At 39.8% G+C, this 20,782-nt stretch overlaps 1 protein-coding gene across 3 annotated transcripts in view; it reads left to right on the top strand.

The window, feature by feature from the left end:
* The first annotated feature begins 647 nt into the window (after positions 1 to 647).
* The window catches only part of usp30 (ubiquitin specific peptidase 30), a 30,409-nt gene continuing 10,274 nt past the window's right edge, over positions 648 to 20,782 (top strand). Inside the window, exons 1-3 of one of the 3 annotated variants that reach the window (XM_076271223.1) lie at positions 648 to 1,163; positions 5,531 to 5,640; positions 19,567 to 19,734. In XM_076271223.1, coding sequence (XP_076127338.1) covers positions 5,538 to 5,640; positions 19,567 to 19,734 — 271 coding nt within the window. In that variant the 5' untranslated portion in view covers positions 648 to 1,163; positions 5,531 to 5,537. Of the gene's footprint in view, positions 1,164 to 5,530; positions 5,641 to 5,662; positions 6,372 to 19,566; positions 19,735 to 20,782 lie in introns of those variants that run through there. The other 2 variants (XM_076271221.1, XM_076271222.1) reach the window with 2 other exon arrangements.

Here is a 20,782-nt window from a genome sequence, read left to right as displayed (position 1 = left end):
AATGTTTTTATAATATTCTGCTAGTCAGGTCAGCAGAGAAAATCATTTGTGTCTCACTGCCTCATCAGGAAGACATTTACCCAGAGTTCTGTGTGCAGAGAGCAGAGGGCATAGGCTACGAAAGGACCCCACCCATCCTTCTCATGGCCTGTTCACCCTCATGCCAAAAGACTCAGATGCAAGAGAGCAAGGACTACCCGGCTGCTAGCTTTCCCCCCACATAACAGTGATATCAGACGTGCTGAACCAGAGAGTGTGAATTAAATTGATCCAAACTTATTTATCTATTTGTAGTTCGTTTTTAACCAATCCTAGTCCTGTTTTAACCTATTTATAGGCTACACTTTAGCATTAGCATAATGTATTTGATGTGTGAAACACAATCTCGTTTTTATGTGAACCATAAGAATGACGAATAAACTCTATGTAGGTCTATATTTTTCTGTAGGCCTGTGGATTGTTACAACTCTCTATGTGATATATGTTTCTGGGTAGAACCAGACAAAGATAAAGAATATAAAGATTGCCCGAGAGCAATTATTCTTTAGTAACAAGTAATAACTATCAACTTTTATTTTGAAAACGAAGAACGGCGGCCATATTCAAACTACCGTTATTGTCGTTGGCTACACGCAGCTTTCAGTGTTCCACAAAACTCAGAAATTGGAATTTCCGACTAAATCCCCATTTTAATCAAACTGGGTGATCGACATTGCACCACCTCCTTATAGAAAACAAAATACAGAACAGCACCTGGTCGTAGTTCCTGCTCGTGACCTTAAGTAAATCCCGAACTTTAAAGTCGGAACTAAGAAACTGGTAACTGCTTGGAACGCTGCATTAGAGAATTTCCGTATACAGACTGGTGTGGTCTAGGCATAGGCTAGGCTAGTGCATTGCGACAGCGTCTTATTAACATTTTGGCACTTGAAAGACTATTTACGAAAGTGCAGGTGCTCTATCGGTTAGTAGGAACTGTTCTGACATCGTATTAAATCACTTGACAATCAGTATGTTACTGACAATGTCACAAGATCGCTCCAGAGCATTTTTGAGAATAAGCGCCTGTAACGTCTGAGTGAAATGCGACAGACCGCGCTGTCCAAGTGCTCCCTGAACTACTTACACCCTTGTTCCAGGAGCCGTTAAGCAAGACAAGTCAAGTAAGGTTGATTACAACACCGGTTATTTTTCTTTGTTTATTTACGATATCATATTTTGAGTTTAGACTAGTATTTTCACAATATCATTAGATCTAGCCTGTCCTGCAAGTAGCCGATCATAATGAAAATTCCTCCATCACCAGGAAGCTAGCAATCTAGCATGGGATTTCAGACCGAGATGGTGATTCAGATTGGGCCAACACAACTAGTTAGGTAGAAACTAGAAACTGAGTGGGCTATAATAGGCTGCTATCAGGGGTCTCGAGTTTCATGCATTGACCGCGACGATCTCATGCCATGCATTTTCTTACGCTACCTTTCGTCTGATATTCCTCCCATGTTTGATGTGTGTTCTATACTATACTGGTGTTACGGTGCAGATCCACTTTCGCGACACGGCGTGACCCTTGTTCAGAGGTGTGTAGGCTTAAAATGTGAATTTGCAGCTAGTCAGTTATTTTAACTTAGTCTGGCTTTCACCAGACCAAGCTCAATCTTTTAAGATTGGAAAAAGAAGGAAAAAGAAATCGCCGGCAGATCAGGGTTCACCCAGCCTACTTTTAACTTGTCTTGTGTTTCTCACAAATGTACAACCATTTTAGGAATGTAGCATATCAGTTTTCGAAAATATTAATAGCCAATACAAACAATGCAAGCCGTTTCAAAATCGTTCTATTTAAATGACTCAATGCAATCTCAAATCCGCACCAGAAACACCAACAGTCTAGCCTAGAAATCTAGACGCACCCTAGCGGCAGCAAATGTAACTTGCAGCCAGGGTAGTCTAGCAACTCTGTTGGCTTGCGAGCTGGAAAAAACAAACTTCGGTCAGGCCATGAGTCGGTGGATGGGCTTAACATAATAACGGCAGAGTTGCGACGGTTCCGCGTGAATTCCCTTGAAAACAAAGAAGATTGATGCTGGTGCTGAACAGCTGTCTTTGAATGGCGACTCGAGTTAAACTTTTTTTTAAGTTGGCAAAAGTTTGAACAACTAGCCAACGCATGGAACTCATGAGTTGTAGCGCTATCTTATTGCTAGAGGGAATTTGAAAGACAGCCGTTTATCCCGCCCCTCCCAGACCCTACATCTTGATGTTTCTCCAAATCCTAGTTTCGTTTGTATTATGGAATCCTAGGTAGTCATGGAAGAGATCGTTCAACATTAATTTGTTTTGAGAACCAAAGTTTCACAGGCACTGTTGTCGTACAACAAAGGACCTACAACCTTGTGCTCTCATTGGATAGTCGCATTGTGTTCAACGGATTAATTTAAAGATGGGTGTCACTCCCCGATGTGAGTCGCTACCGGATCTGAGTCGCGCATGCGTCACTTTGCGACTAATGTCAGTTCTAGATTAGAGCTAAGTAGCCTGCTAGCGAGAGACTTCTGTAATATCAATAAAAATTGACCTACATAACGAAGTTTGTTCACTGCTGGCAAGTAAGTAAGCAATCAAGCAAAACAAAGGCTGTCACTTGAATGGCGTTTGCTAACGTTAGCAATGAAACAATCTTAGATAGCTAAAACATTTTTGAAACAGAAAAGTGAATTATTTTATGGATTTCAGTCGGATGCCTTGGAGTTATGCCGTAAAACCTATCAATCTGAGCATGCGTGACTCACATCGGGTAGCGACTCACATCGGGGAGTGACAATGGGCATCGCCCAAGCGCCAACATTCCAATCTGAACATTGAAGCCCAACTAGAAGTTTGAAAAACTGCAATACATCGAAAATCCACTTGGGACTGGGCCCAAAAGCGAGCAAATGTCCATAGACTCCCATGTTAAAATGTCCGTTTTCACAGCGTAAATTCACGCTTTTAAAGCCTTGTCCTATGGACTTTTCTTTTTACTTTTCGGTAGTTTCCCAGTGCCTGACAACTGAGGGGGGCATAGCTGTCAACATTGAGCTTTGAAAATAAGGGAGATTTCCCGGTTTCTCACGCAGAATACGGGAAAATGTCAACATTCGTCCCCCAACGTTGGAAGGGTTGCAGTATTAGTCCGTTTCATAATTGCAAGCTCGTGCATTGGTCAGCTAAACAATACAACAAAGTACTCTACTTTATTTACGCCTACCAACAGCCTATATTAATTTGGTCAACTTTATACAGCCCTAGCAAGGTTAAAGTTCTGTAGCCTAATCTATGGCCCTGTGCGCTGTCATTCTCTCTCCTGCGCAGACAAAATGTGTGCGTTCCAAGTAGCCTATAATTCTTCTTCATAAAGTTGAACAAATGCATTTGGTTATTTTAGAGATTTTAGAGAGAAAATATAAATAGCCTGTCATGCAGTTTATGGGCTACTCGTAGCTGAGTGGTAGGCCGATACACAGCGTTCGGCCGTAGCCTACACTTTGCACTTTGAAACTGACAAGTCCGATGGTAGAGCTAATGTTATGAGATTGTTAAAATTTGGGATATTTACGGGAAAATATTAAAACGGGAAGACAGTGGGGAAAAAAGTTAAAATACGTGAGAAACCCGGAAAAAACGGGAGGGTTGACAGCTATGGAGGGGGGTGAATTTTTTTCTAACTCGTTAGTTTAGATCGCATAGTTGGCAAGTCTGACAGATTGAGGGGACTTAGCCAAAATGTTTAATGTTTACAACTCTCATGCCCCTCCCCCACTACCACCGAGCACCCTCTCATCGAGGTTGGGCTCATCAGTGCGCACCAGACTGAACCAGACTGTGATTGACAGTCAGATCTCAGACAGCCCTGATCTGATTGGACCAGAAGAACCGGGAGCTGTGGATTTTTGCAAAACAAATAACAGCCTCTAGGTGGAGGTAGAAGTGCGTTTTTTTCCTGAAATGGGCTGATTTATGTTGTTTTGTCGGAGCATAGTGTCGGTTTCAGTGAATATGATCAAAAACATCTTGCCAACTGCAGCTTTAATCAAAATAATTAATGATGTACAACTAATACCCCACTATGATTTTGTTATCAATTCACGCCAACACGTTGACACATTAAGTTTACAAGTAAATTAAGGTTACAATGAAATGGCTGCCATTGAGCATATGAGATGGGTAACGTTAATCACAAAAAAATAAAGGCAAAGATACATTTTTGTCAGTAGTGAGTTGCTGAACCTGTAAACTGCTAGGTTACTCTACGTGAGTTGGTGAACCTGTAACGTTAAACTGCTAAATTACTCTACGTTATTTTACCGTAAGCAAGGGAGGGATAGCTAACATTAGTTTATTTTACCTAGAAGCTGCAAACTCAACTCTTCATTCTCAACTTTTCAACCGTTCACCCGAATATTACCTTTCAGGATACAAAATGATAAGGTGCCTGAACATGGCATTAAGAAACATACATGAACTTACCAGCAAATGTATGTTACGTTATGTTAAGTCTGTGCCAGTCAATCTTGTAGGCCTAACGTTACAGATAGCTGAGGCTGCTTGGCTGAAGAGGCGGGTCCACCGGCTGGCTCAGTCTCACACAAAGCCCCACCCTTTTACCCATACATGGAGGTGGGCGGAGTTAGGATTTCCCAAGATTTTCCAAAATGGCACCGCCCATAAACGGCCTCAGAAAATTGCGTTCTTCAGAAAATCTATGGGTGACAGACGCTTTATCCAAATTTTTTACAGTCTATAGCATCACCCAGCTTTTTGACACACAGCCCTTTTTCAAATGCAGCGCCACCTTTTCGCTGTGTTGGTGCGTTAAAGACGCTTGAAAAGACGACAGAAGTGCTACAGTACACGCCGAAGTAGATCTGCACCGTTAGAGCACCGTTAATGGGAATTATCCCACTTCCCAGTGCAAACAAACCAGAAAAACTACTGTCTTTCTCTCTTGAACGCCTGCTGAGTTTTAAGTCTAAGTGTGTTATTTAAAATGGTCCTGACAGTGGTAACGGTGGGTAGTTATACCAAAGTACTTTTAGGCAAGTCCCTCTACTCTGCGGCCATATAGCAACGCTTTTTGGGCACTCGTCGGTCATCCTATTCAGCAGAAATGCGCGTGCGCAAGGCTTCACGACATCAATCTTGCTCCAGCGGCGAATTCACAACACATGATTGGGAAGATGTCACACCATATGATTGGCTCAATGTATTCACATCACACCACATGATTGGCTCAATGTATTCACATGTCGACGTTTTGCCAAGGAAGGGGTGGGATATGTGTAGACAATGGCCATATTGACGTTACAAACTAACCCCATGCATTTCTATGGAGGATTTTTTGAGTGCTGTGTCTCCTCATTAGAAAGTCTCTGGTTATACCATAGTAAATCTATCTAAAATCTGAAATATCTTGAACACAATGTAAATCTCTGTCTATCTTCAGATTTCTGTGTTAATAGTTTTGTCAAGATTATGTTGTAATGTGTTTCAGGCCCAAGATGTTGAGAAGCTGGGGACTCATCGGTGGAATAGTGGCAGCCATGGCAGCTGGTGTTTATGTATTGTGGGGACCTATTTCAGACAAAAAGAAGATGAGAAAAGGTATTCTTATTTCCATTATGTGGAGCAAAATGAGTCAAAGGTGGTGTAGTTGTTAACAGTTTGACTACACATTTTGTACTCATGTAGACACCAAATTATAATATTAGGCTATGAGAGACTAGGCTTAGTATTAGGGGTGCAATGGATCACAAAGCTCATGGTTCCGATCGTATCATGATTTTGAGTCACAGATCAGATAATTTTTTCGGATGAGCAAACTTTGCTTTCTGTTTCCATCTATTCTATCTATGGATCATAAATGGCCACAGCAACAAAGAGGAATTACTGAAGAACTTGTAGTTAATGGACCTTTCCGCTTTTGAGCGGTTTTTCCCACCCACTTAGTTACTGTTGCTAAGGTCCCACAGGCTTTTGCATTGGTAATGTTAAACTTAATGTAGGGAGAACCAGAGAACCAGTATTTAACAGTTATATATGGTTATTTGCATAAATATCAAGGTGTACCGCTAGCAGGGCATTGATTTTAGGCTTACAATTAGAATCTTTGAACTGAAAAACAAGTGAATTTGTCTCAACGCAGCCAGGCATGACACCACAACTAACGTTATCCCACACAAATCACATTCTGATCCTCCTAACCATGCTATAAACCGCATCATGTTAACTTGCTGTTTCTATTGTTTACCCATCTATGCCGGTGTGTGTGGGACGTTTAACCCCTCACTGCTCCCCGAGTGCCGATGTTGTCGCAGGCAGCTCACTGTGCCGCGGTTAGTGTGTGCTTCACCTCACTGTGTGTTCACTGTGTGCTGAGTGTGTTTCACTAATTCACGGATTGGGATAAATGCAGAGACCAAATTTCCCTCACGGGATCAAAAGAGTATATATACTTATACTATACATCAATGTAAAGGTAATGATGTAGGCTACCGTGATTGTTGAAGTGAAGCAGTTTATTTCAAGAAACAATTAGCATGTTAGCCATGGTATTTTACACAAGTTTATGACCATATAATCTCGAGACTACACAACCTCATTGTACGTGAACTGCCTAATATAATAGCTGTTTATATCAGAACCATGTCAGTGTTTCCCACAGGATTGGATTCGATTAGTGGCGGTAGCTTACTTGGACAAGGGGGGGGGGGGGTTAAGATTGTCTTGGTAGTGTATAGGTCTAATTGAGTGCCTGTCACTTTAAGACGTTTGTGAAGGAACCCTTGCGATTGTAACAGTTAAAAGGCTGCTGATGTGTGGATGTAATTCATAACGTTTTCTACGTAGTTAGTTAAAATAAAGGTTCGTACTTCTCCTTGGGACAAGCACTTTTGAGTCTTGGAAAACACTTTACCATTTACATCGGGATTTTGAAAACTTTCAGTGTCAGAGTCAATAAAATGACCCCTGCATGAGTAACGAAATTGACAAGCACCTGTATAGGCTAGTGACAAATGGTCAGAAAGGGCTTTAGTTTTTGAGATACCCCTACCGGAGGTAGAACTAAACCCAACAATGTTTTTCCTCATCTCTAAGGTCTCCCATATATGAAATGGATTCTTAGCTAAAAATATTTTACTGCTAAGATTGTTAAATTAACAGATATTGTTATACACCCCAAAACCAAAAAAGAACTAAAATATAGCCTGTCCGTATTGGAGTTAAGGCATATAAATTAGTGCAGATCAATCACACAAGCTCTGAGAGCTTTGAAACTTGGCATGTTTATAGTCAGGAAGTTGCTTTACCTACTAGAAAAGACTGGATGTGAATATCTTGATGTATGGAATGAATAGAGACATGTAAACATACACCTAAAATAAGCGGACATGCAAAAAATGTATATCTATGCAGAATGTTTTCATTTACTTTGTAGCTGCTTTACCAGGGATTATCATAGCAACACATATGATGGCTTATGGGAAAGGTGGGGTTGTACTGAATCCAACAATACCAAATATGTAAATATAGTATGAAGAATCAAGTCCAAATCACAAGCAAGTCCAAATCACATTATCAGTGGTGAGGAGAATGTTAACATTCATTGTTACTGCAAGGTAAGTGCTGCTCTATATTTACATTTAATAATGATACATTTCATATGCCCCAGTATTAAACAATTCATATGAAACACAGATCCAATTGAATCAGGTTAACATTGGAATGGAACACCTTTATTAAAATATTTATATTCACTTGAATTTTGTTTGGACAGTAGAGCCTACACTGCTTACTTCACCCCTAAGTAGCTAAACAGTTAGTTGTAGAAACTACTTTCCCTAGCTAAGAAAGTACTTAGCCCTCTGACCAATGTTTCATGTGTAATTCAACTTGATTTGCATTTCGATGAAAATTCTGAAATGTATATCATTTTTCCTTTTCACTAGTCTTTTGAATTATGGAGAATGTCTTACAGGCATTGAATCCAAAGCTTTGTATCATTTGTGGGAAACATTTTGAAAAGGGCAAGAAAAAAGATCCCTATGTCCAAAACCCCACAGTAGAACGCATACTTTACCCTTGCTCAGCAGAGAGAGAGATGGTGATGTCCATAAAACTCTGGCTCCATATACAGATGATATTTCCTCCAAAATCAAAGTTGCATATCATGTATCATGTAGAGTGAACTATTGCAGTCAGACAAAAATCAGTAAGCAGCAAGTTGCAAATGTTGAGAGTGAGAGCACATCTGCACCAAGAAGGCTGAGTATCAAATACTGAGAGTTTCAAATACTGAGAGATTGTTTCATTTGTGGGAAGGCCAGCTCTAGATCAGAACCTCTGACAGCCATTTCGACTGGTACAGGGGCAATGTAAATTAAGGCCAAGTATTTACAAGGAATTTGGTCTCTGCATTTATCTCATCCGTGAATTAGTGAACACACAGAGCACACAGTGAACACAATTAGGTGAAGCACACACTAACCCTGAGCAGTTAGCTGCCTTATTACAGTGGCGCTCGGGGAGCAGTGAGGGGTTAGGTGCCTTGCTCAAGTTTGCCTAACGATGTGGGCATGGGAGAGCAGTGCTCAACCACTTCCCCCGCCTTTTTCCCTTCTGGGTTGAGGATCGAACCGGTAACTCTTCGGTTACAAGCCCGAACCCCTAATCAGTAGGCCACGGCTGTCCCCAGTACCAGAGACAAGGTCCTTCGGGCAGCTTCTGAAAGGCTTGATGAAGATGTACATTCAAATTCTTTCATGCCCAGATCTCTTTGCATATGATGCCAAATACCATAAAATGTGCCTTGCACACTACATCTCTAAACGAAATATAACAGCAGCCATAGAAAAGAATAAAAAAACCAGACCAATGTCTATAACAAAGCGTTTATTAAGCTCACTGAAGACATTGATAAAACAGTATTGTCCAAAGATATAAAAGTGAGATCTCAATTCTTTGACTGAAAGCTATGACAACATACTAATGACCATTGCTAAGCAAGAAGGTGTGTCTATAGTTCAACACAAGAAATATAGATCCTGGAAACTAAAGGAAAAGCTGATACAGCATTACAAAGACAGGCTTGCATTTGTTCCACGTCCAAGACAGTCAGATCTGATCTGCTCAGATAGTATGACCATATTGTGCACTGAGGGAAGCTGCTAAACTCACAGAAATAACAGTAGACTGAGACTACGCTTCCACAGACAAGTCAGAGTCTTTCCGAAATCCAAATATTACACAGGGCTGCAGACATATTGAGGAAAAGCATGGATCAGGTAGAGCATTACAGTGAGTAATATGTCAGCAGTGACTGTCTATTATGTTTCCAATGCAGCAAGTATGTACCCAACATCCTGTATGACTTTGTGAACTGGTGTGTTGATTAACATGCCCACAGAAATGACCAAACATGTGGTGATGACCCAGCTTCAAAGGAGAATCTGTGTGTTAATTTGTCATGATCTCATTGAACAGAGCTGTCACATCCATACGCCAATCACACTGGGACTTCCCATTTTGATACATCATGAGTTTGGTAGTATAAGACAGTCATCAATGAGCTCAGTGCAATGGGACACTGTGTTTCCTATACAAAAGTTAGGCACTTCTCACATCTTTTGCAGCAGACCAGATATCAAGGACAGAGAGTGGTGTCTACATCCCAACTGGCCCCACTGGAGTTGCTGAACATGGAATTTGTGATGCAGCCATCAGCAACTTTGACCAAAATGAAGACACCCTGGATGTGAAGTGTAAAAGAATGGACAAAATGTACCTGTAAAGTTTATCTCCATCCATTCATATCAATCGTGTTTAAGGTGGTGAGGGACCTCTGAACCTGAGGGAACCTGTGCTAGGCATTTATCTGCTGTGGAGACTTGGCCTCTTCGGAACACAACATACGTCATAGCATGAGTTGTACACTTCCCATCCAGGGTGTCTTCATTTTGGTAAAAGTTGTCGATGGCTGCATTACAAATTCTATGTTCAGCAACTCAAGTGAGAACAGTTGGGATGTATAGACACCACTGTCCTTGATGTATATTTCTTGTGTTGACACACCTTGCTCAGCAATGGTCTTTAGTATGTTCTCATAGCTATCAGTCAAGGAGTTGAGTCCTCACTTTCATACCTTTGGACAATATTGTTTTATCAATGTCTTCAGTGAGCTTAATAAAGGCTTTGTTATAGACATTGGTCTGCTTTTTTCATTCTTTTCTATGGCTTCTGCTATATTTCATTTAGAGATGTAGTGTGCAAGGCATTTTATGGTATTTGGTATCATGCAAAAAGATCTGGGCATGAAAGAATTCGAAGATGTACATCTACAAGCCTTTCAGAAGCTGCCCGAGGGACCTTTTCTCTGGTACTTGCGACTGTTCCAGTTGAAATTGCTGTCAGAGGTTCTGGTTTAGAGCTGGCCTTCCCACAAATGAAACAATCTCCGCATTTGAAATTATGTTGTATCAGCCCTACTCAGTCTTCTTGGTGCAGATGTGCTCTCACTCTCAACATTTGCAACTTGCTGCTGCTCACTGATTTTTGTCTTACTGCAGTAGTTCGCTATACATCAGTGTTTCCCAAACTTTTTTTCTGGCGACCCACTTTTTAAAAATGACAGACCATTGCGACCCATTTCACTTCAAATCTACCCTGCAACCACCAATATTGTTTTAGGCCACAGGTTCTCCAACTTTTCTATGCCTCCCCCAACCATACATTGCTATAGGATCCCTGCTTTGAACACGGTTGTGTTGCATGTTGAGCACCATCAGCGTGAAAAGTTGGAAATGACTACTGAAAAGATACGTTTTAATGCGCATCCGAGAGTAGGGAAAATTCTCGTCATTCGTCAGCATAGTAAGCTGTTCCTGTATTTCTAAAAAAGAATGTTGTAGGCTATACGTTGCGTTGCAGACAAATGGGTCCATAACACTGTGGACGTCAATTCCAATGTAAACAGCGAATAACTCAAGTTGTTATATTGTATTGTTGTATTATATTATATTGTATAGTCGTTATATCAGAACAAGAGGCATTTGCGCAATAGCCGGATGAATGCACCTTTTTACTTTGGAGATAGCGAGGTAGAAAACGAGAGGAATAGTGTTTAAAATGCCCATTTAAATTGTAGACTATAATGCACTGTTGTGCATTTTAAATAAGAAATAAGAATGTGAGGAGGTTGCTATTAACTTTAAAGATTGCATCTGCAATCGAAACTGTATGCAAATTGAATGGCCTTATGTCCGGTCTATGGATGTCTGCTTTAGTTGACAGCACGGTCACTAGATTTTAATCGGTAAAGTTGAGGAGCTGGTATCTATTAATGTTCGTGCAAATAGGCGGATTCATGTCCCTTGCAGTTTGCAACTGTGAGGTACATGGCAGGCGCCACACAGAACGGTTTCATTTTGAGAGGTAGATATATGCTGGCCCCTCTGCGATGCGTTCGTCCCCCAGTTTCATGCGCCAGTTTCATGAGCTTTTATGACAAAACCGTGACTGTAGTTAACAATCTACATCCTAATAGAAAACTGTTCGTTTTCCTGGTATCAAATGACAAATGGTATCAGTTAGGCCTATAACACAACATAAATTGTGCTGGCGACCCAAATAAAATCTCCTGCGACCGACCCAGACTTTGGGAAACACTGCTATACATGATACATGATACGAAACTTTGATTTTGGAGAAAATATCATCTGTATATGGAGCCAGAGTTTTATGGACATCACCATCTCTCTCTCTGCTGAGCAAGGGTAAGTATGCGTTGGAGGCCTTACTGTGGGGTTTTGGACATAGGGATCTTTTTTCTTGCCCTTTTCAAAATGTTTCCCACAAGCTTTGGATCCAATGTCTGTAAGACATTCTCAGTATAATTCAAGAGACTAGTGAAAAGGAAAAATTTCAGAATTTTCATTAAAATGCAAATCAAGTTGAATTACACATGCAACATTAGTCAGAGGGCTAAGTACTTTCTTAGCTAGGGAAAGTAGTTTCTATAACTAACTGTTTAGCTACTTAGGGGTGAAGTAAGCAGTGTAGGCTCTACTGTCCACTGCTGGTCTGGACAGACAAAAGCTAACAATATTATTTTCCATTATTCAGTAATGACTTGACCAAAACAAAATTCAAGTGAATGTAAATATTTTAATAAAGGTGTTCCATTCCAGTGTTAACCTGATTCAATTGGATCTGTGTTTCATATGAAATGTATCATTATTAAATGTAAATATAGATCAGCACTTGCCTTGCAGTAACAATGAATTTATCAACATTCTTCTCACTACTGATAATGTGATTTGGACTTGAGACTGTATTTTGCTAGTGTTCTGTTTTCTTTTATTTTGGACACCTCATACATTGAGTGACAGAACACCCTAACTTGTCATACTATATTTACATATTTGGTATTGTTGGATTCAGTACAACCCCACCTTTCCCATAAACCATCATATGTGTTTCTATGATAATCCCTGGTAAAGCAGCTACAAAGTAAATGAAAACATTCTGCATAGATATTCATTTTTTGCATGTCCGCTTATTTTAGGTGTATGTTTACATGTCTCTATTCATTCCATACATCAAGATATTCACATCCAGTCTTTTCTAGTAGGTAAAGCAACTTCCTGACTATAAACATTCCAAGTTTCAAAGCTCTCAGAGCTTGTGTGATTGATCTGCACTAGTTTATATGCCTTAACTCCCATACGGACAGGCTATATTTTAGTCCTTTTTTGGTTTTGGGGTGTATAACAATATCTGTTAATTTAACAATCTTAGCAGTAAAATATTTTTAGCTAAGAATCCATTTCATATATGGGAGACCTTAGAGATAAGGAAAAACATTGTTGCGTTTAGTTCTACCTCCGGTAAGGGTATCTCAAAAATGTGGGGCCATTGTCACTAGCCTAGTAGCTGTAAGCTAAACTCAACATCCAAACGTTAGCTTTGAGATACTGCTTGATTGCATAACTTGACTTAGTCTCCCCAATGTACTATGTTGTGATAAGACATTAGCAGAGTTAACTTTAATGCAGCAGTTTTGAACAAAATTGCGCAGCATGTTCACGATGCTAAGCGGATTTAATAGCAATTTAGCCCGCCGTCTTCTATGCAATGCTTCTATGTGGCAACAACAATCCTTCAACAATCGTGAATGTTTTGTTAAATGCAGAGGAGGGGCAGCGGGCTCGTTACGAGAGAGAGCGGGGCAAGGAAAGGCTGCGTGCGTAAAGCGCAGCTCAATGAAAGGATTTTATCTTATATTTAATTTAAATAGTACAACATAGAACATTAATGTGTGACGGCCAGTTTTGATTTTGTGGCGCCCCGCCACAGATTAGTCAATGTATGGGAAACACTGCATGTCTTCAGGCTACCAGTGAAATGTATTGCAATTCCAGTAACGTTAACATAACATGATAACGTTCATTTTAAGGTTAAGCTTGCATCAGAATACTAATAAGTCTTTTTACCTTAATAGCATGCTTTATTTGAGTGTTAACTGTTGATTTTCCAACGCCAATCAGCAAGAAAATGGCCACTTCAAATTCCATTAATCCTTTGCTTAACTTACTCTGCTGTAGGTTGTAAGCTTAGCTAAATAATTTAAATTTTTCAATTTAATTTCACTTATAATAATAATAATATTTATTTATATAGCACTTTTCAAGCATTGAGCACAAAGTGCTTACAGACAAACATGAAGAGCATTTTTTCTATGCACAAAGTGCAACAAAAGTGCTTCACACACAAGACCCAAACAAACAAATAACAAAAATGCCTAACGGAGCGGCGTAATCGCCAGCGTACCCGTCACACGTGAAACATACAACATGTGAAACATTCAAGACGGATAACAAACAAACAAACAAAAACAAATAATAAAATAAATAAGACATTTTAAAAAGAAAACTCATGTTAACTTAGTCCAGTTGGTTAACTTAACGTCACAGCATCAACAGACTTGTCAGCAAATAAATGACTAAGAATAACACAAAAACTACACAAAAATAACGCAAATAAAGAGAGAATACATTTAACTAGACAAAAAATACAAAAAAATAAACAGAACATTACATAAAAACAAACAAAAACATGATGCCAGATGGAGCGGCGTGTCTCGCCAGCGTCCCCGTAACCTAGCAACTACTTATAGAGTGCTTATTCTCAATTGGTAAGGATAAGGACTTCCTTATCTTTGAAATGTTCCTTAAATGGTAAAATTAAGTTTTGGTGATCTGTTTTATGTGATTATTTAGTGATATTGCCCACCTGCGACTGATATCTACACTCACCACCACAGCCACTGTTTGTTTGTGGGACAAAAGGAGGAGCTTCAGGAAAATTGGACAATTTGATTGGTTTTTAGATTATTTTTTTATTGACAGACCAGAAAGGTCCATTGTTGGTATTTGTGGCGGCCAGCAACAAGGGCTTGCGCTTTGAAGGATTATGTTGCTGATTATTATTATTATTATTATTATTATTATTATTATTATTATTAACTTTATTTGTTATAGAGGGACAGTGTACACTAATTGACATTTTACAAAGAAAATGTAAATGCACCCAATTATAGCCAAAAGGCTAGTTTCCATTGGTAGTTCCCCTGCCAGAAGGAGCATGGCAAAATTACCTATTAATTAAAAGAATAAATTACAGCAAAAAAGCAAACAAAACAAAAATAAAACAATTACAATATATATAAAAATCACACCAGAGATACACACGTGCCCCCCCCCCCACACACACACACACACACATTCCAACAATCATACTCTTCTAATCTCATACACTAATGCTGACAGACTTGGTTGTCTTTCAGCCATTTCTTTAATTTTAATTTGAATGAACTATAAGAACTGGACTCTCTTATGTTTTGTGGGATTGTATTCCACTCACCAGCTGCTTTATAAGTGACAACTGATTGACCAAAAGTTAATTTCTTGTAAGGCACTGCACAATCACCTCTAGCAGCCCCTCTAGTAACACTGGTTACAGATGATCTAAATTGCAGTAGGCTGCAGAGTGGTGGTGGAGCTAAGCTGTGTCGGATTTTTATACAAGACAACAATTTTTAAACATAACAAGATTGTTCCAACTTAGAAGCCTATATTTGTTAAGAATTGGACAGTGATGAAAAGATCTTGGTTTTTTATCTAAAATCTTGACAGCTTGTTTATATAAAGATATTATTGGCTTTAATGTCATGGGGCTGTATTTTGGGTCACCAGCGCATGGCGTAATACTCGTTATTCACCCGCGCAAAGTTGAATTCGGTATTTTGCACGTTTATTTTTTAAGCATTGCGCCCAGGGGTGTGGCAATTAACAACCTAGGGAGGGGCCTAGCGCGTTGTCTAAAAATCGCTATCATACACCACCTAAACCTGGTCAGAAGTCAATGGCGAGTTGTTCATATGCTATTTTAAGAGCGCATGTCACCAGTCATATTGGCAGGTGCACGCAGCATCCTTCTATCATTCATGAACGCACACCAGCGCACGTCCATGCAAAGCATTACAAATTGCACGATTACAATGGGAAACATAATTAGAACAAAGATATTACGAAATACTGTACATCTCATAATGAGTAGTTATTCACAATCATTTGCAAATTGGTAATGACGGTTAAAAGTGATTAGGGGAGAGGCGAGAGACACGTATGGAGCACAGCTGAAGACGCACTGTCACGAGATATAAGCAACTCCTCTGCAGGATAAAAGTTGTTTTATTCAGTCATTTGAGCAATATTAGGGTAAGTGTTGCTTTTTCCAGCCTATGTTTTCGGTGGTTACCCATTGTCAGTCAATAGTGAAAGTAACTGCATATAACTGTCTTGACTGACGTTGACTGACTCCTTGGTGAAGTTAGTTTCACTTTGCCAATGAGTTCAAATAGACGAGTGCAAATGCGTGAAGGCTATGCTAGGTTTTAGTAAAGCATGGTTTAAGAATGACTCTTCTAAACGGTCTCGCAAGCAGCCTCCTTCAAATGCGCCTTTGAATGACAAAATACCGATGCATTTATTTGACATATCGCACGTTGCGCCGTTAAAGGGAATGACAGATGTCATTCTCATTTGTTTAAAATGATGTTACGCCCCAAACACACCCATATGACTGATTAAAAGACCTAGGAACACCTTGTTACGCCATGCGCTCCACTTTTGATAGCGAAACCCCTCCCAATGTGAACTGGACATCCTACTAAATTTGAATAGACTTTTGACGAGTGACTATGCACTTTAGAATGTCATGATAGGGCCCATGGAGTTTGCAGTGGCCATGTTGGTAGACAGTAATTAATATGTGACATTATAAGAGAGAACATGTACATTTTTAGATGTCTAAAATGTGTAAGTGTAAAGTTTGTGATCCTACTCACCTTTTTAACATGTTGCTTGAAAGTCAGGTTACTGTCCAAAATAATGCCTAAATATTTATATTCATTTACAATTTGAATTCTCTGCCCTGAAATGAAAACATCAGGCTCTGTATAAGATTTTTTTTTGTTTTAGCAAAGAACATGGCTACAGTTTTAGAAGGGTTAAGTTCTAAATGACAATTATTCAACCAATTTGAAACATTAATCATAACTGTTGTCAGCTGTACTGCAACCTCAGAATGATTTTTACCGTTAATAAAAATGACAGTATCATCTGCATACATAAGGATCTCACTGCCTTGGCACACAGATGGAAGGTCATTTATATTGACTGAAAAGAATTGGACCCAAAATTGAGCCTTGGGGTACCCCTGTTACAAGATCTTTAAAGGAGGATCTTGTATTTTGTATTTTAACACATTGAGAGCGGTTAGTAAGGTATGATTTAAAACAGTTAGATGTATACTGAGAAAAATTAAACTGAACAAATTTTGACTGAAGAATATTATGATTAACTGTATCAAACGCTTTTCGTAAATCCAAAAATATCGCCCCAACCACACCCCCTTTGTCTATTAAAGACTTAACTCTTTCAATAAAATAAACAGTTGCCGTTTCTGTTGAGTGGTGTGCCCTAAATCCATGTTGCATCGGATGTAGGAGTTTGCTAGAATTTAGATGAAGAATTAGTTGGTCCGCCACTAACTTTTCTATGACTTTGGACATAACAGGGAGAATACTTATTGGTCTATAATTTGAAACTAACTGCGGGTCATCATTCTTAAAAATAGGAACAACAACTGCAGGCTTCCAATATTGGGGGAAGCTCCCTCGACCCTGAGTCAGAGAAATATTTACAATATGCGTGATTGGTTTAATCAATGAACCTGCACACTCCCTAATCATAGCAGAGTCCATTTCATAAACATATTTTGAAGATTTAGGTTTGAGTGAATCAATCACTTTTAATACTTGCGCTTCAGAGACTCTTTCAAAATAAAAAATGGGTCCTGGTATTAGTTCCTTGATATCATATTGCTGGTGCAAGGAAAAACTGTTGGCAATGGTAGCTACCGAATCTACAAAATAATGATTTAATGCTTCAGCTACATCCATTGCCTCATTTGTTAGTGCGCCATTAATTCTCAGTTCGATCTGTTTTCTAGCATTGTTTTGTCCAGATAGTTTCTTTATTTGCTGCCATGTCATTTTAGAGTTTCCCTTATTATTTACTCAAGGAAGTAATTTGCCTTGGCTTTACTAAATTCTTTTGTCACCTTATTCCTTATTGATGTAAATTTAAGCCTGTCAGTTGTCAATTTAGACTTCAGTGATGCTTTTAGGATCTGATCTCGTTCTTTCATCATTTGAAGTATACTTTCATTTATCCACGGATGGGAAGCCCTTTTGTTTTTATTTCTAGACATTTTTGAAAATTCTTTAATAAGTTTATGCAGTTTATCCACAAAATACTGGCTAGTAAAGTCCAGATTATCTGATTTCATTAATTTATCCCATTTTATATTCTGCACATCATTTTTAAAATCTTCCATTTTATTCTTTGGTATCTTCATATAATCCATGCTCTGTGCAGAAACAGAGCCTTTCTTTCCATTTACTTTTCTAGCCATTAGTATCAGATTATGATCAGAGAGTCCAGTTATAAAGTTATAAGATTTAATTATTCTTTCAGGTTTATTGCTAAAAATTAGATCAATCTGTATACTAGAGGAATTGGTCATTCTGGTTGCTCCGTTAATTACTTGTGTTAAATTAAAACTGTCAGTTACCTGTTTCAGTTGTTTTCTTGCAGACTTATCTTCCCAATTCACATTCATATCTCCTATAACAATCACCTCTCTATTAAAGTCACACTGTTGCAACATTTCTCTAAATTGTTCATAGAAACTGACATTTGATGAGAGCGGACGGTAGATTACAATTAGGGTTAAGCACTTTCCATTTACGATGCTTAATTATGGCTTTATTTATGCGTCGTTTAGACCTAGTTGCCCGTAGGACTTCAGTTACCACATTATATCCTCCAAGCGTTGAGTTGTTTCAGTCGTCATCTGTCCAAGATCACTCTCCGGACCACCAGTCTCGTCGTTCGCCGTCTCTTTAACGATATTGATCTCCAAGCCCAGTCTGGCAGCCGCGTCAGCCTTTACTTCCATGTTTCCCCTCCACGAGCACCCAGGCCCCAGTAGCCAATCTTCAGAAGCCCGTTCACTCCCGTCTGCTCTTTCGAGCTTGTCAATCTCTTCTCATCTCCCGTGGATGTTAAAACAGCAGAAATATCCGCATTAGTTGAAATGCAAGCAAACCCGACGGAAGAGCCCCATTCCACCGAGCTTACCTGAGGGATCACAGCGGTGCTCCTGATGTTGTTTTCAGGTAGGCCTGTACCTGTATGGCGTCTGCTTTGCAGGTTTACATATTGGTCTCTCATTTCACATGTGGGAGATGGACCGGGGCACTGATGTATATCCCCGGACATCAGAAGGCAGATGGTAATTATAACTGCTTCGAAGCTTTGGCATTTAGATGCGGTTTTGATTGTTTTCATACCGTGACGTTTAAAGGTTAACACTACTTGCCAACCTGGATATACGAAAGTGGACAGTAGCGTAAAACTGCCATACCCAAAATGTTGGTGATTTGGTTTACCGAGTTTACTCCGTTCTTGGGAGAAACATTGATTAGAATACGGTCCTGAATCAACTAATTTTGTTCCAGTATCTACAAACTTTGAAAGCAGACAATAAATTAATAGTGCCAGGAGTATTCCTGAGCCACCTGCACCTGAACTACCTGTTGCGGACATCTTGGCTACTCCCACTCCCTCCCGAAATATCGGATCATAAATGGCCACAGCATACCATGCAAGTTAGCCTTATTCTGATTGGAGTGCTTGCAAAAACGATGACTGCCAAACCACAACAAATGTCTCATCGTGAATGTGTAATTTACTTCTATGGCAACGAGTTCTGAAGATATAATGTTCACTATACACACATCACAGCATAAGTCATCTTGGTTATCTCTGAGTGGAAAAATAAATGACTTGAGTACTTTAATACCACTGAAAATGCATTTAATTGAGATGGCTTTCCTTCTCGCAGGTTTAGTGCCTGGCTTGTTGAATTTGGGGAATACTTGCTTCCTGAATGCTTTACTTCAAGGCTTGGCATCATGCCCCTCCTTTATAAGATGGCTTCAGGAGTTTTCAGCAAGAGGGCAGGGCAGGCTTGAAAGGGGGCTGTCCACAACTCTGCTGCAGCTGCTCAGAGGTAAGAAAGACTACAAATATAAATGAAACAGAAATCATCTCGTTCTTACTGTACATACTCACACCATTTTAGGCTTTTAGACAATAAGTGATAAGTAAGACATACAACCGCTATGTGGAAAGTGAACATGAACTGCTGGGCTGCCAACTTTTCAAACCAAACCAAACCTTGGAGTATGATTCGGTGGGGCCAACCAAAATTTGGCCACGTACACTAGCCTGGGTTTTCCTATGCTGCCTTACGCGCGCGATTTTATTCACGCTGCTAGGCAGCCATGGGCGGATTATGAACTTTCGGGCCCCTGGGCCCAGATGTATTAAAGGCCCCCCACTAATTGTCAAATATGTGGGATGGGGGGTTTGGGGGTCCTCCCCCAGAAAAAAAATTATTTGTTTGCTGTGATTTCCTGTTTTCTGGTGCATTTTGGGGATGGCCAATACTAAATTCAATCAGACTCATAGCCTACATCCTGATTTATTGATATTGAGGCAATAATTCCATGCAAAGGCTTGGGCTTCAGGGCCCCCTGACCCCTTGGGCCCCTGGGCCTGGGCCCGGTAGGCCCGTGCAGTAATCCATCCCTGTAGGCAGCCTGGATTCCATGGAGCAAATTTTCGCCTCAGTTAGGGGACCAATCTGAGAACGGAGGGAGGGCAGCAAGACGATGACGACACACCGAAGCCGTTATGAGCTACGTACAGACCCATTTGATAGACATTCGTAGCGCCCAATAAACGGCTCTGGGCATTCGTAAACCACGTTTCAAATATGAGAAAATGAATGTCTAGTTCCCGGACCCCATCTCAATGAGATGAGGTCTGACGTTAGCCAGGCTACACGTACACAGCACATTTTTGTTTTGGCTTATTAAGCATTATTACAATTCTGCAAAAAATGCAAGTATGTATATAGCAAATTATACCATTTACCATATTTTAGTGGTTCTCAGTGTAGGGACCAGGGTCCCAAAGTTAAATTAACATTGGGGTACCAAAGGGATCTACTAGGACCACTGAAATTCTAAAGAATGAGAACCACTTATTTACAT

This window comes from Alosa pseudoharengus, unplaced genomic scaffold, assembly GCF_046254945.1.
Source record: "Alosa pseudoharengus isolate Yale_2024_CS ecotype anadromous, Long Island Sound unplaced genomic scaffold, YU_APseudo_1.1 YU_APseudo_1.1_scf_6, whole genome shotgun sequence".
Lineage (NCBI taxonomy): Eukaryota > Metazoa > Chordata > Actinopteri > Clupeiformes > Clupeidae > Alosa > Alosa pseudoharengus.
The sequence above is the reverse complement of the archived record's forward strand: the minus strand, read 5'-3'. Positions and strand labels throughout refer to the sequence as shown.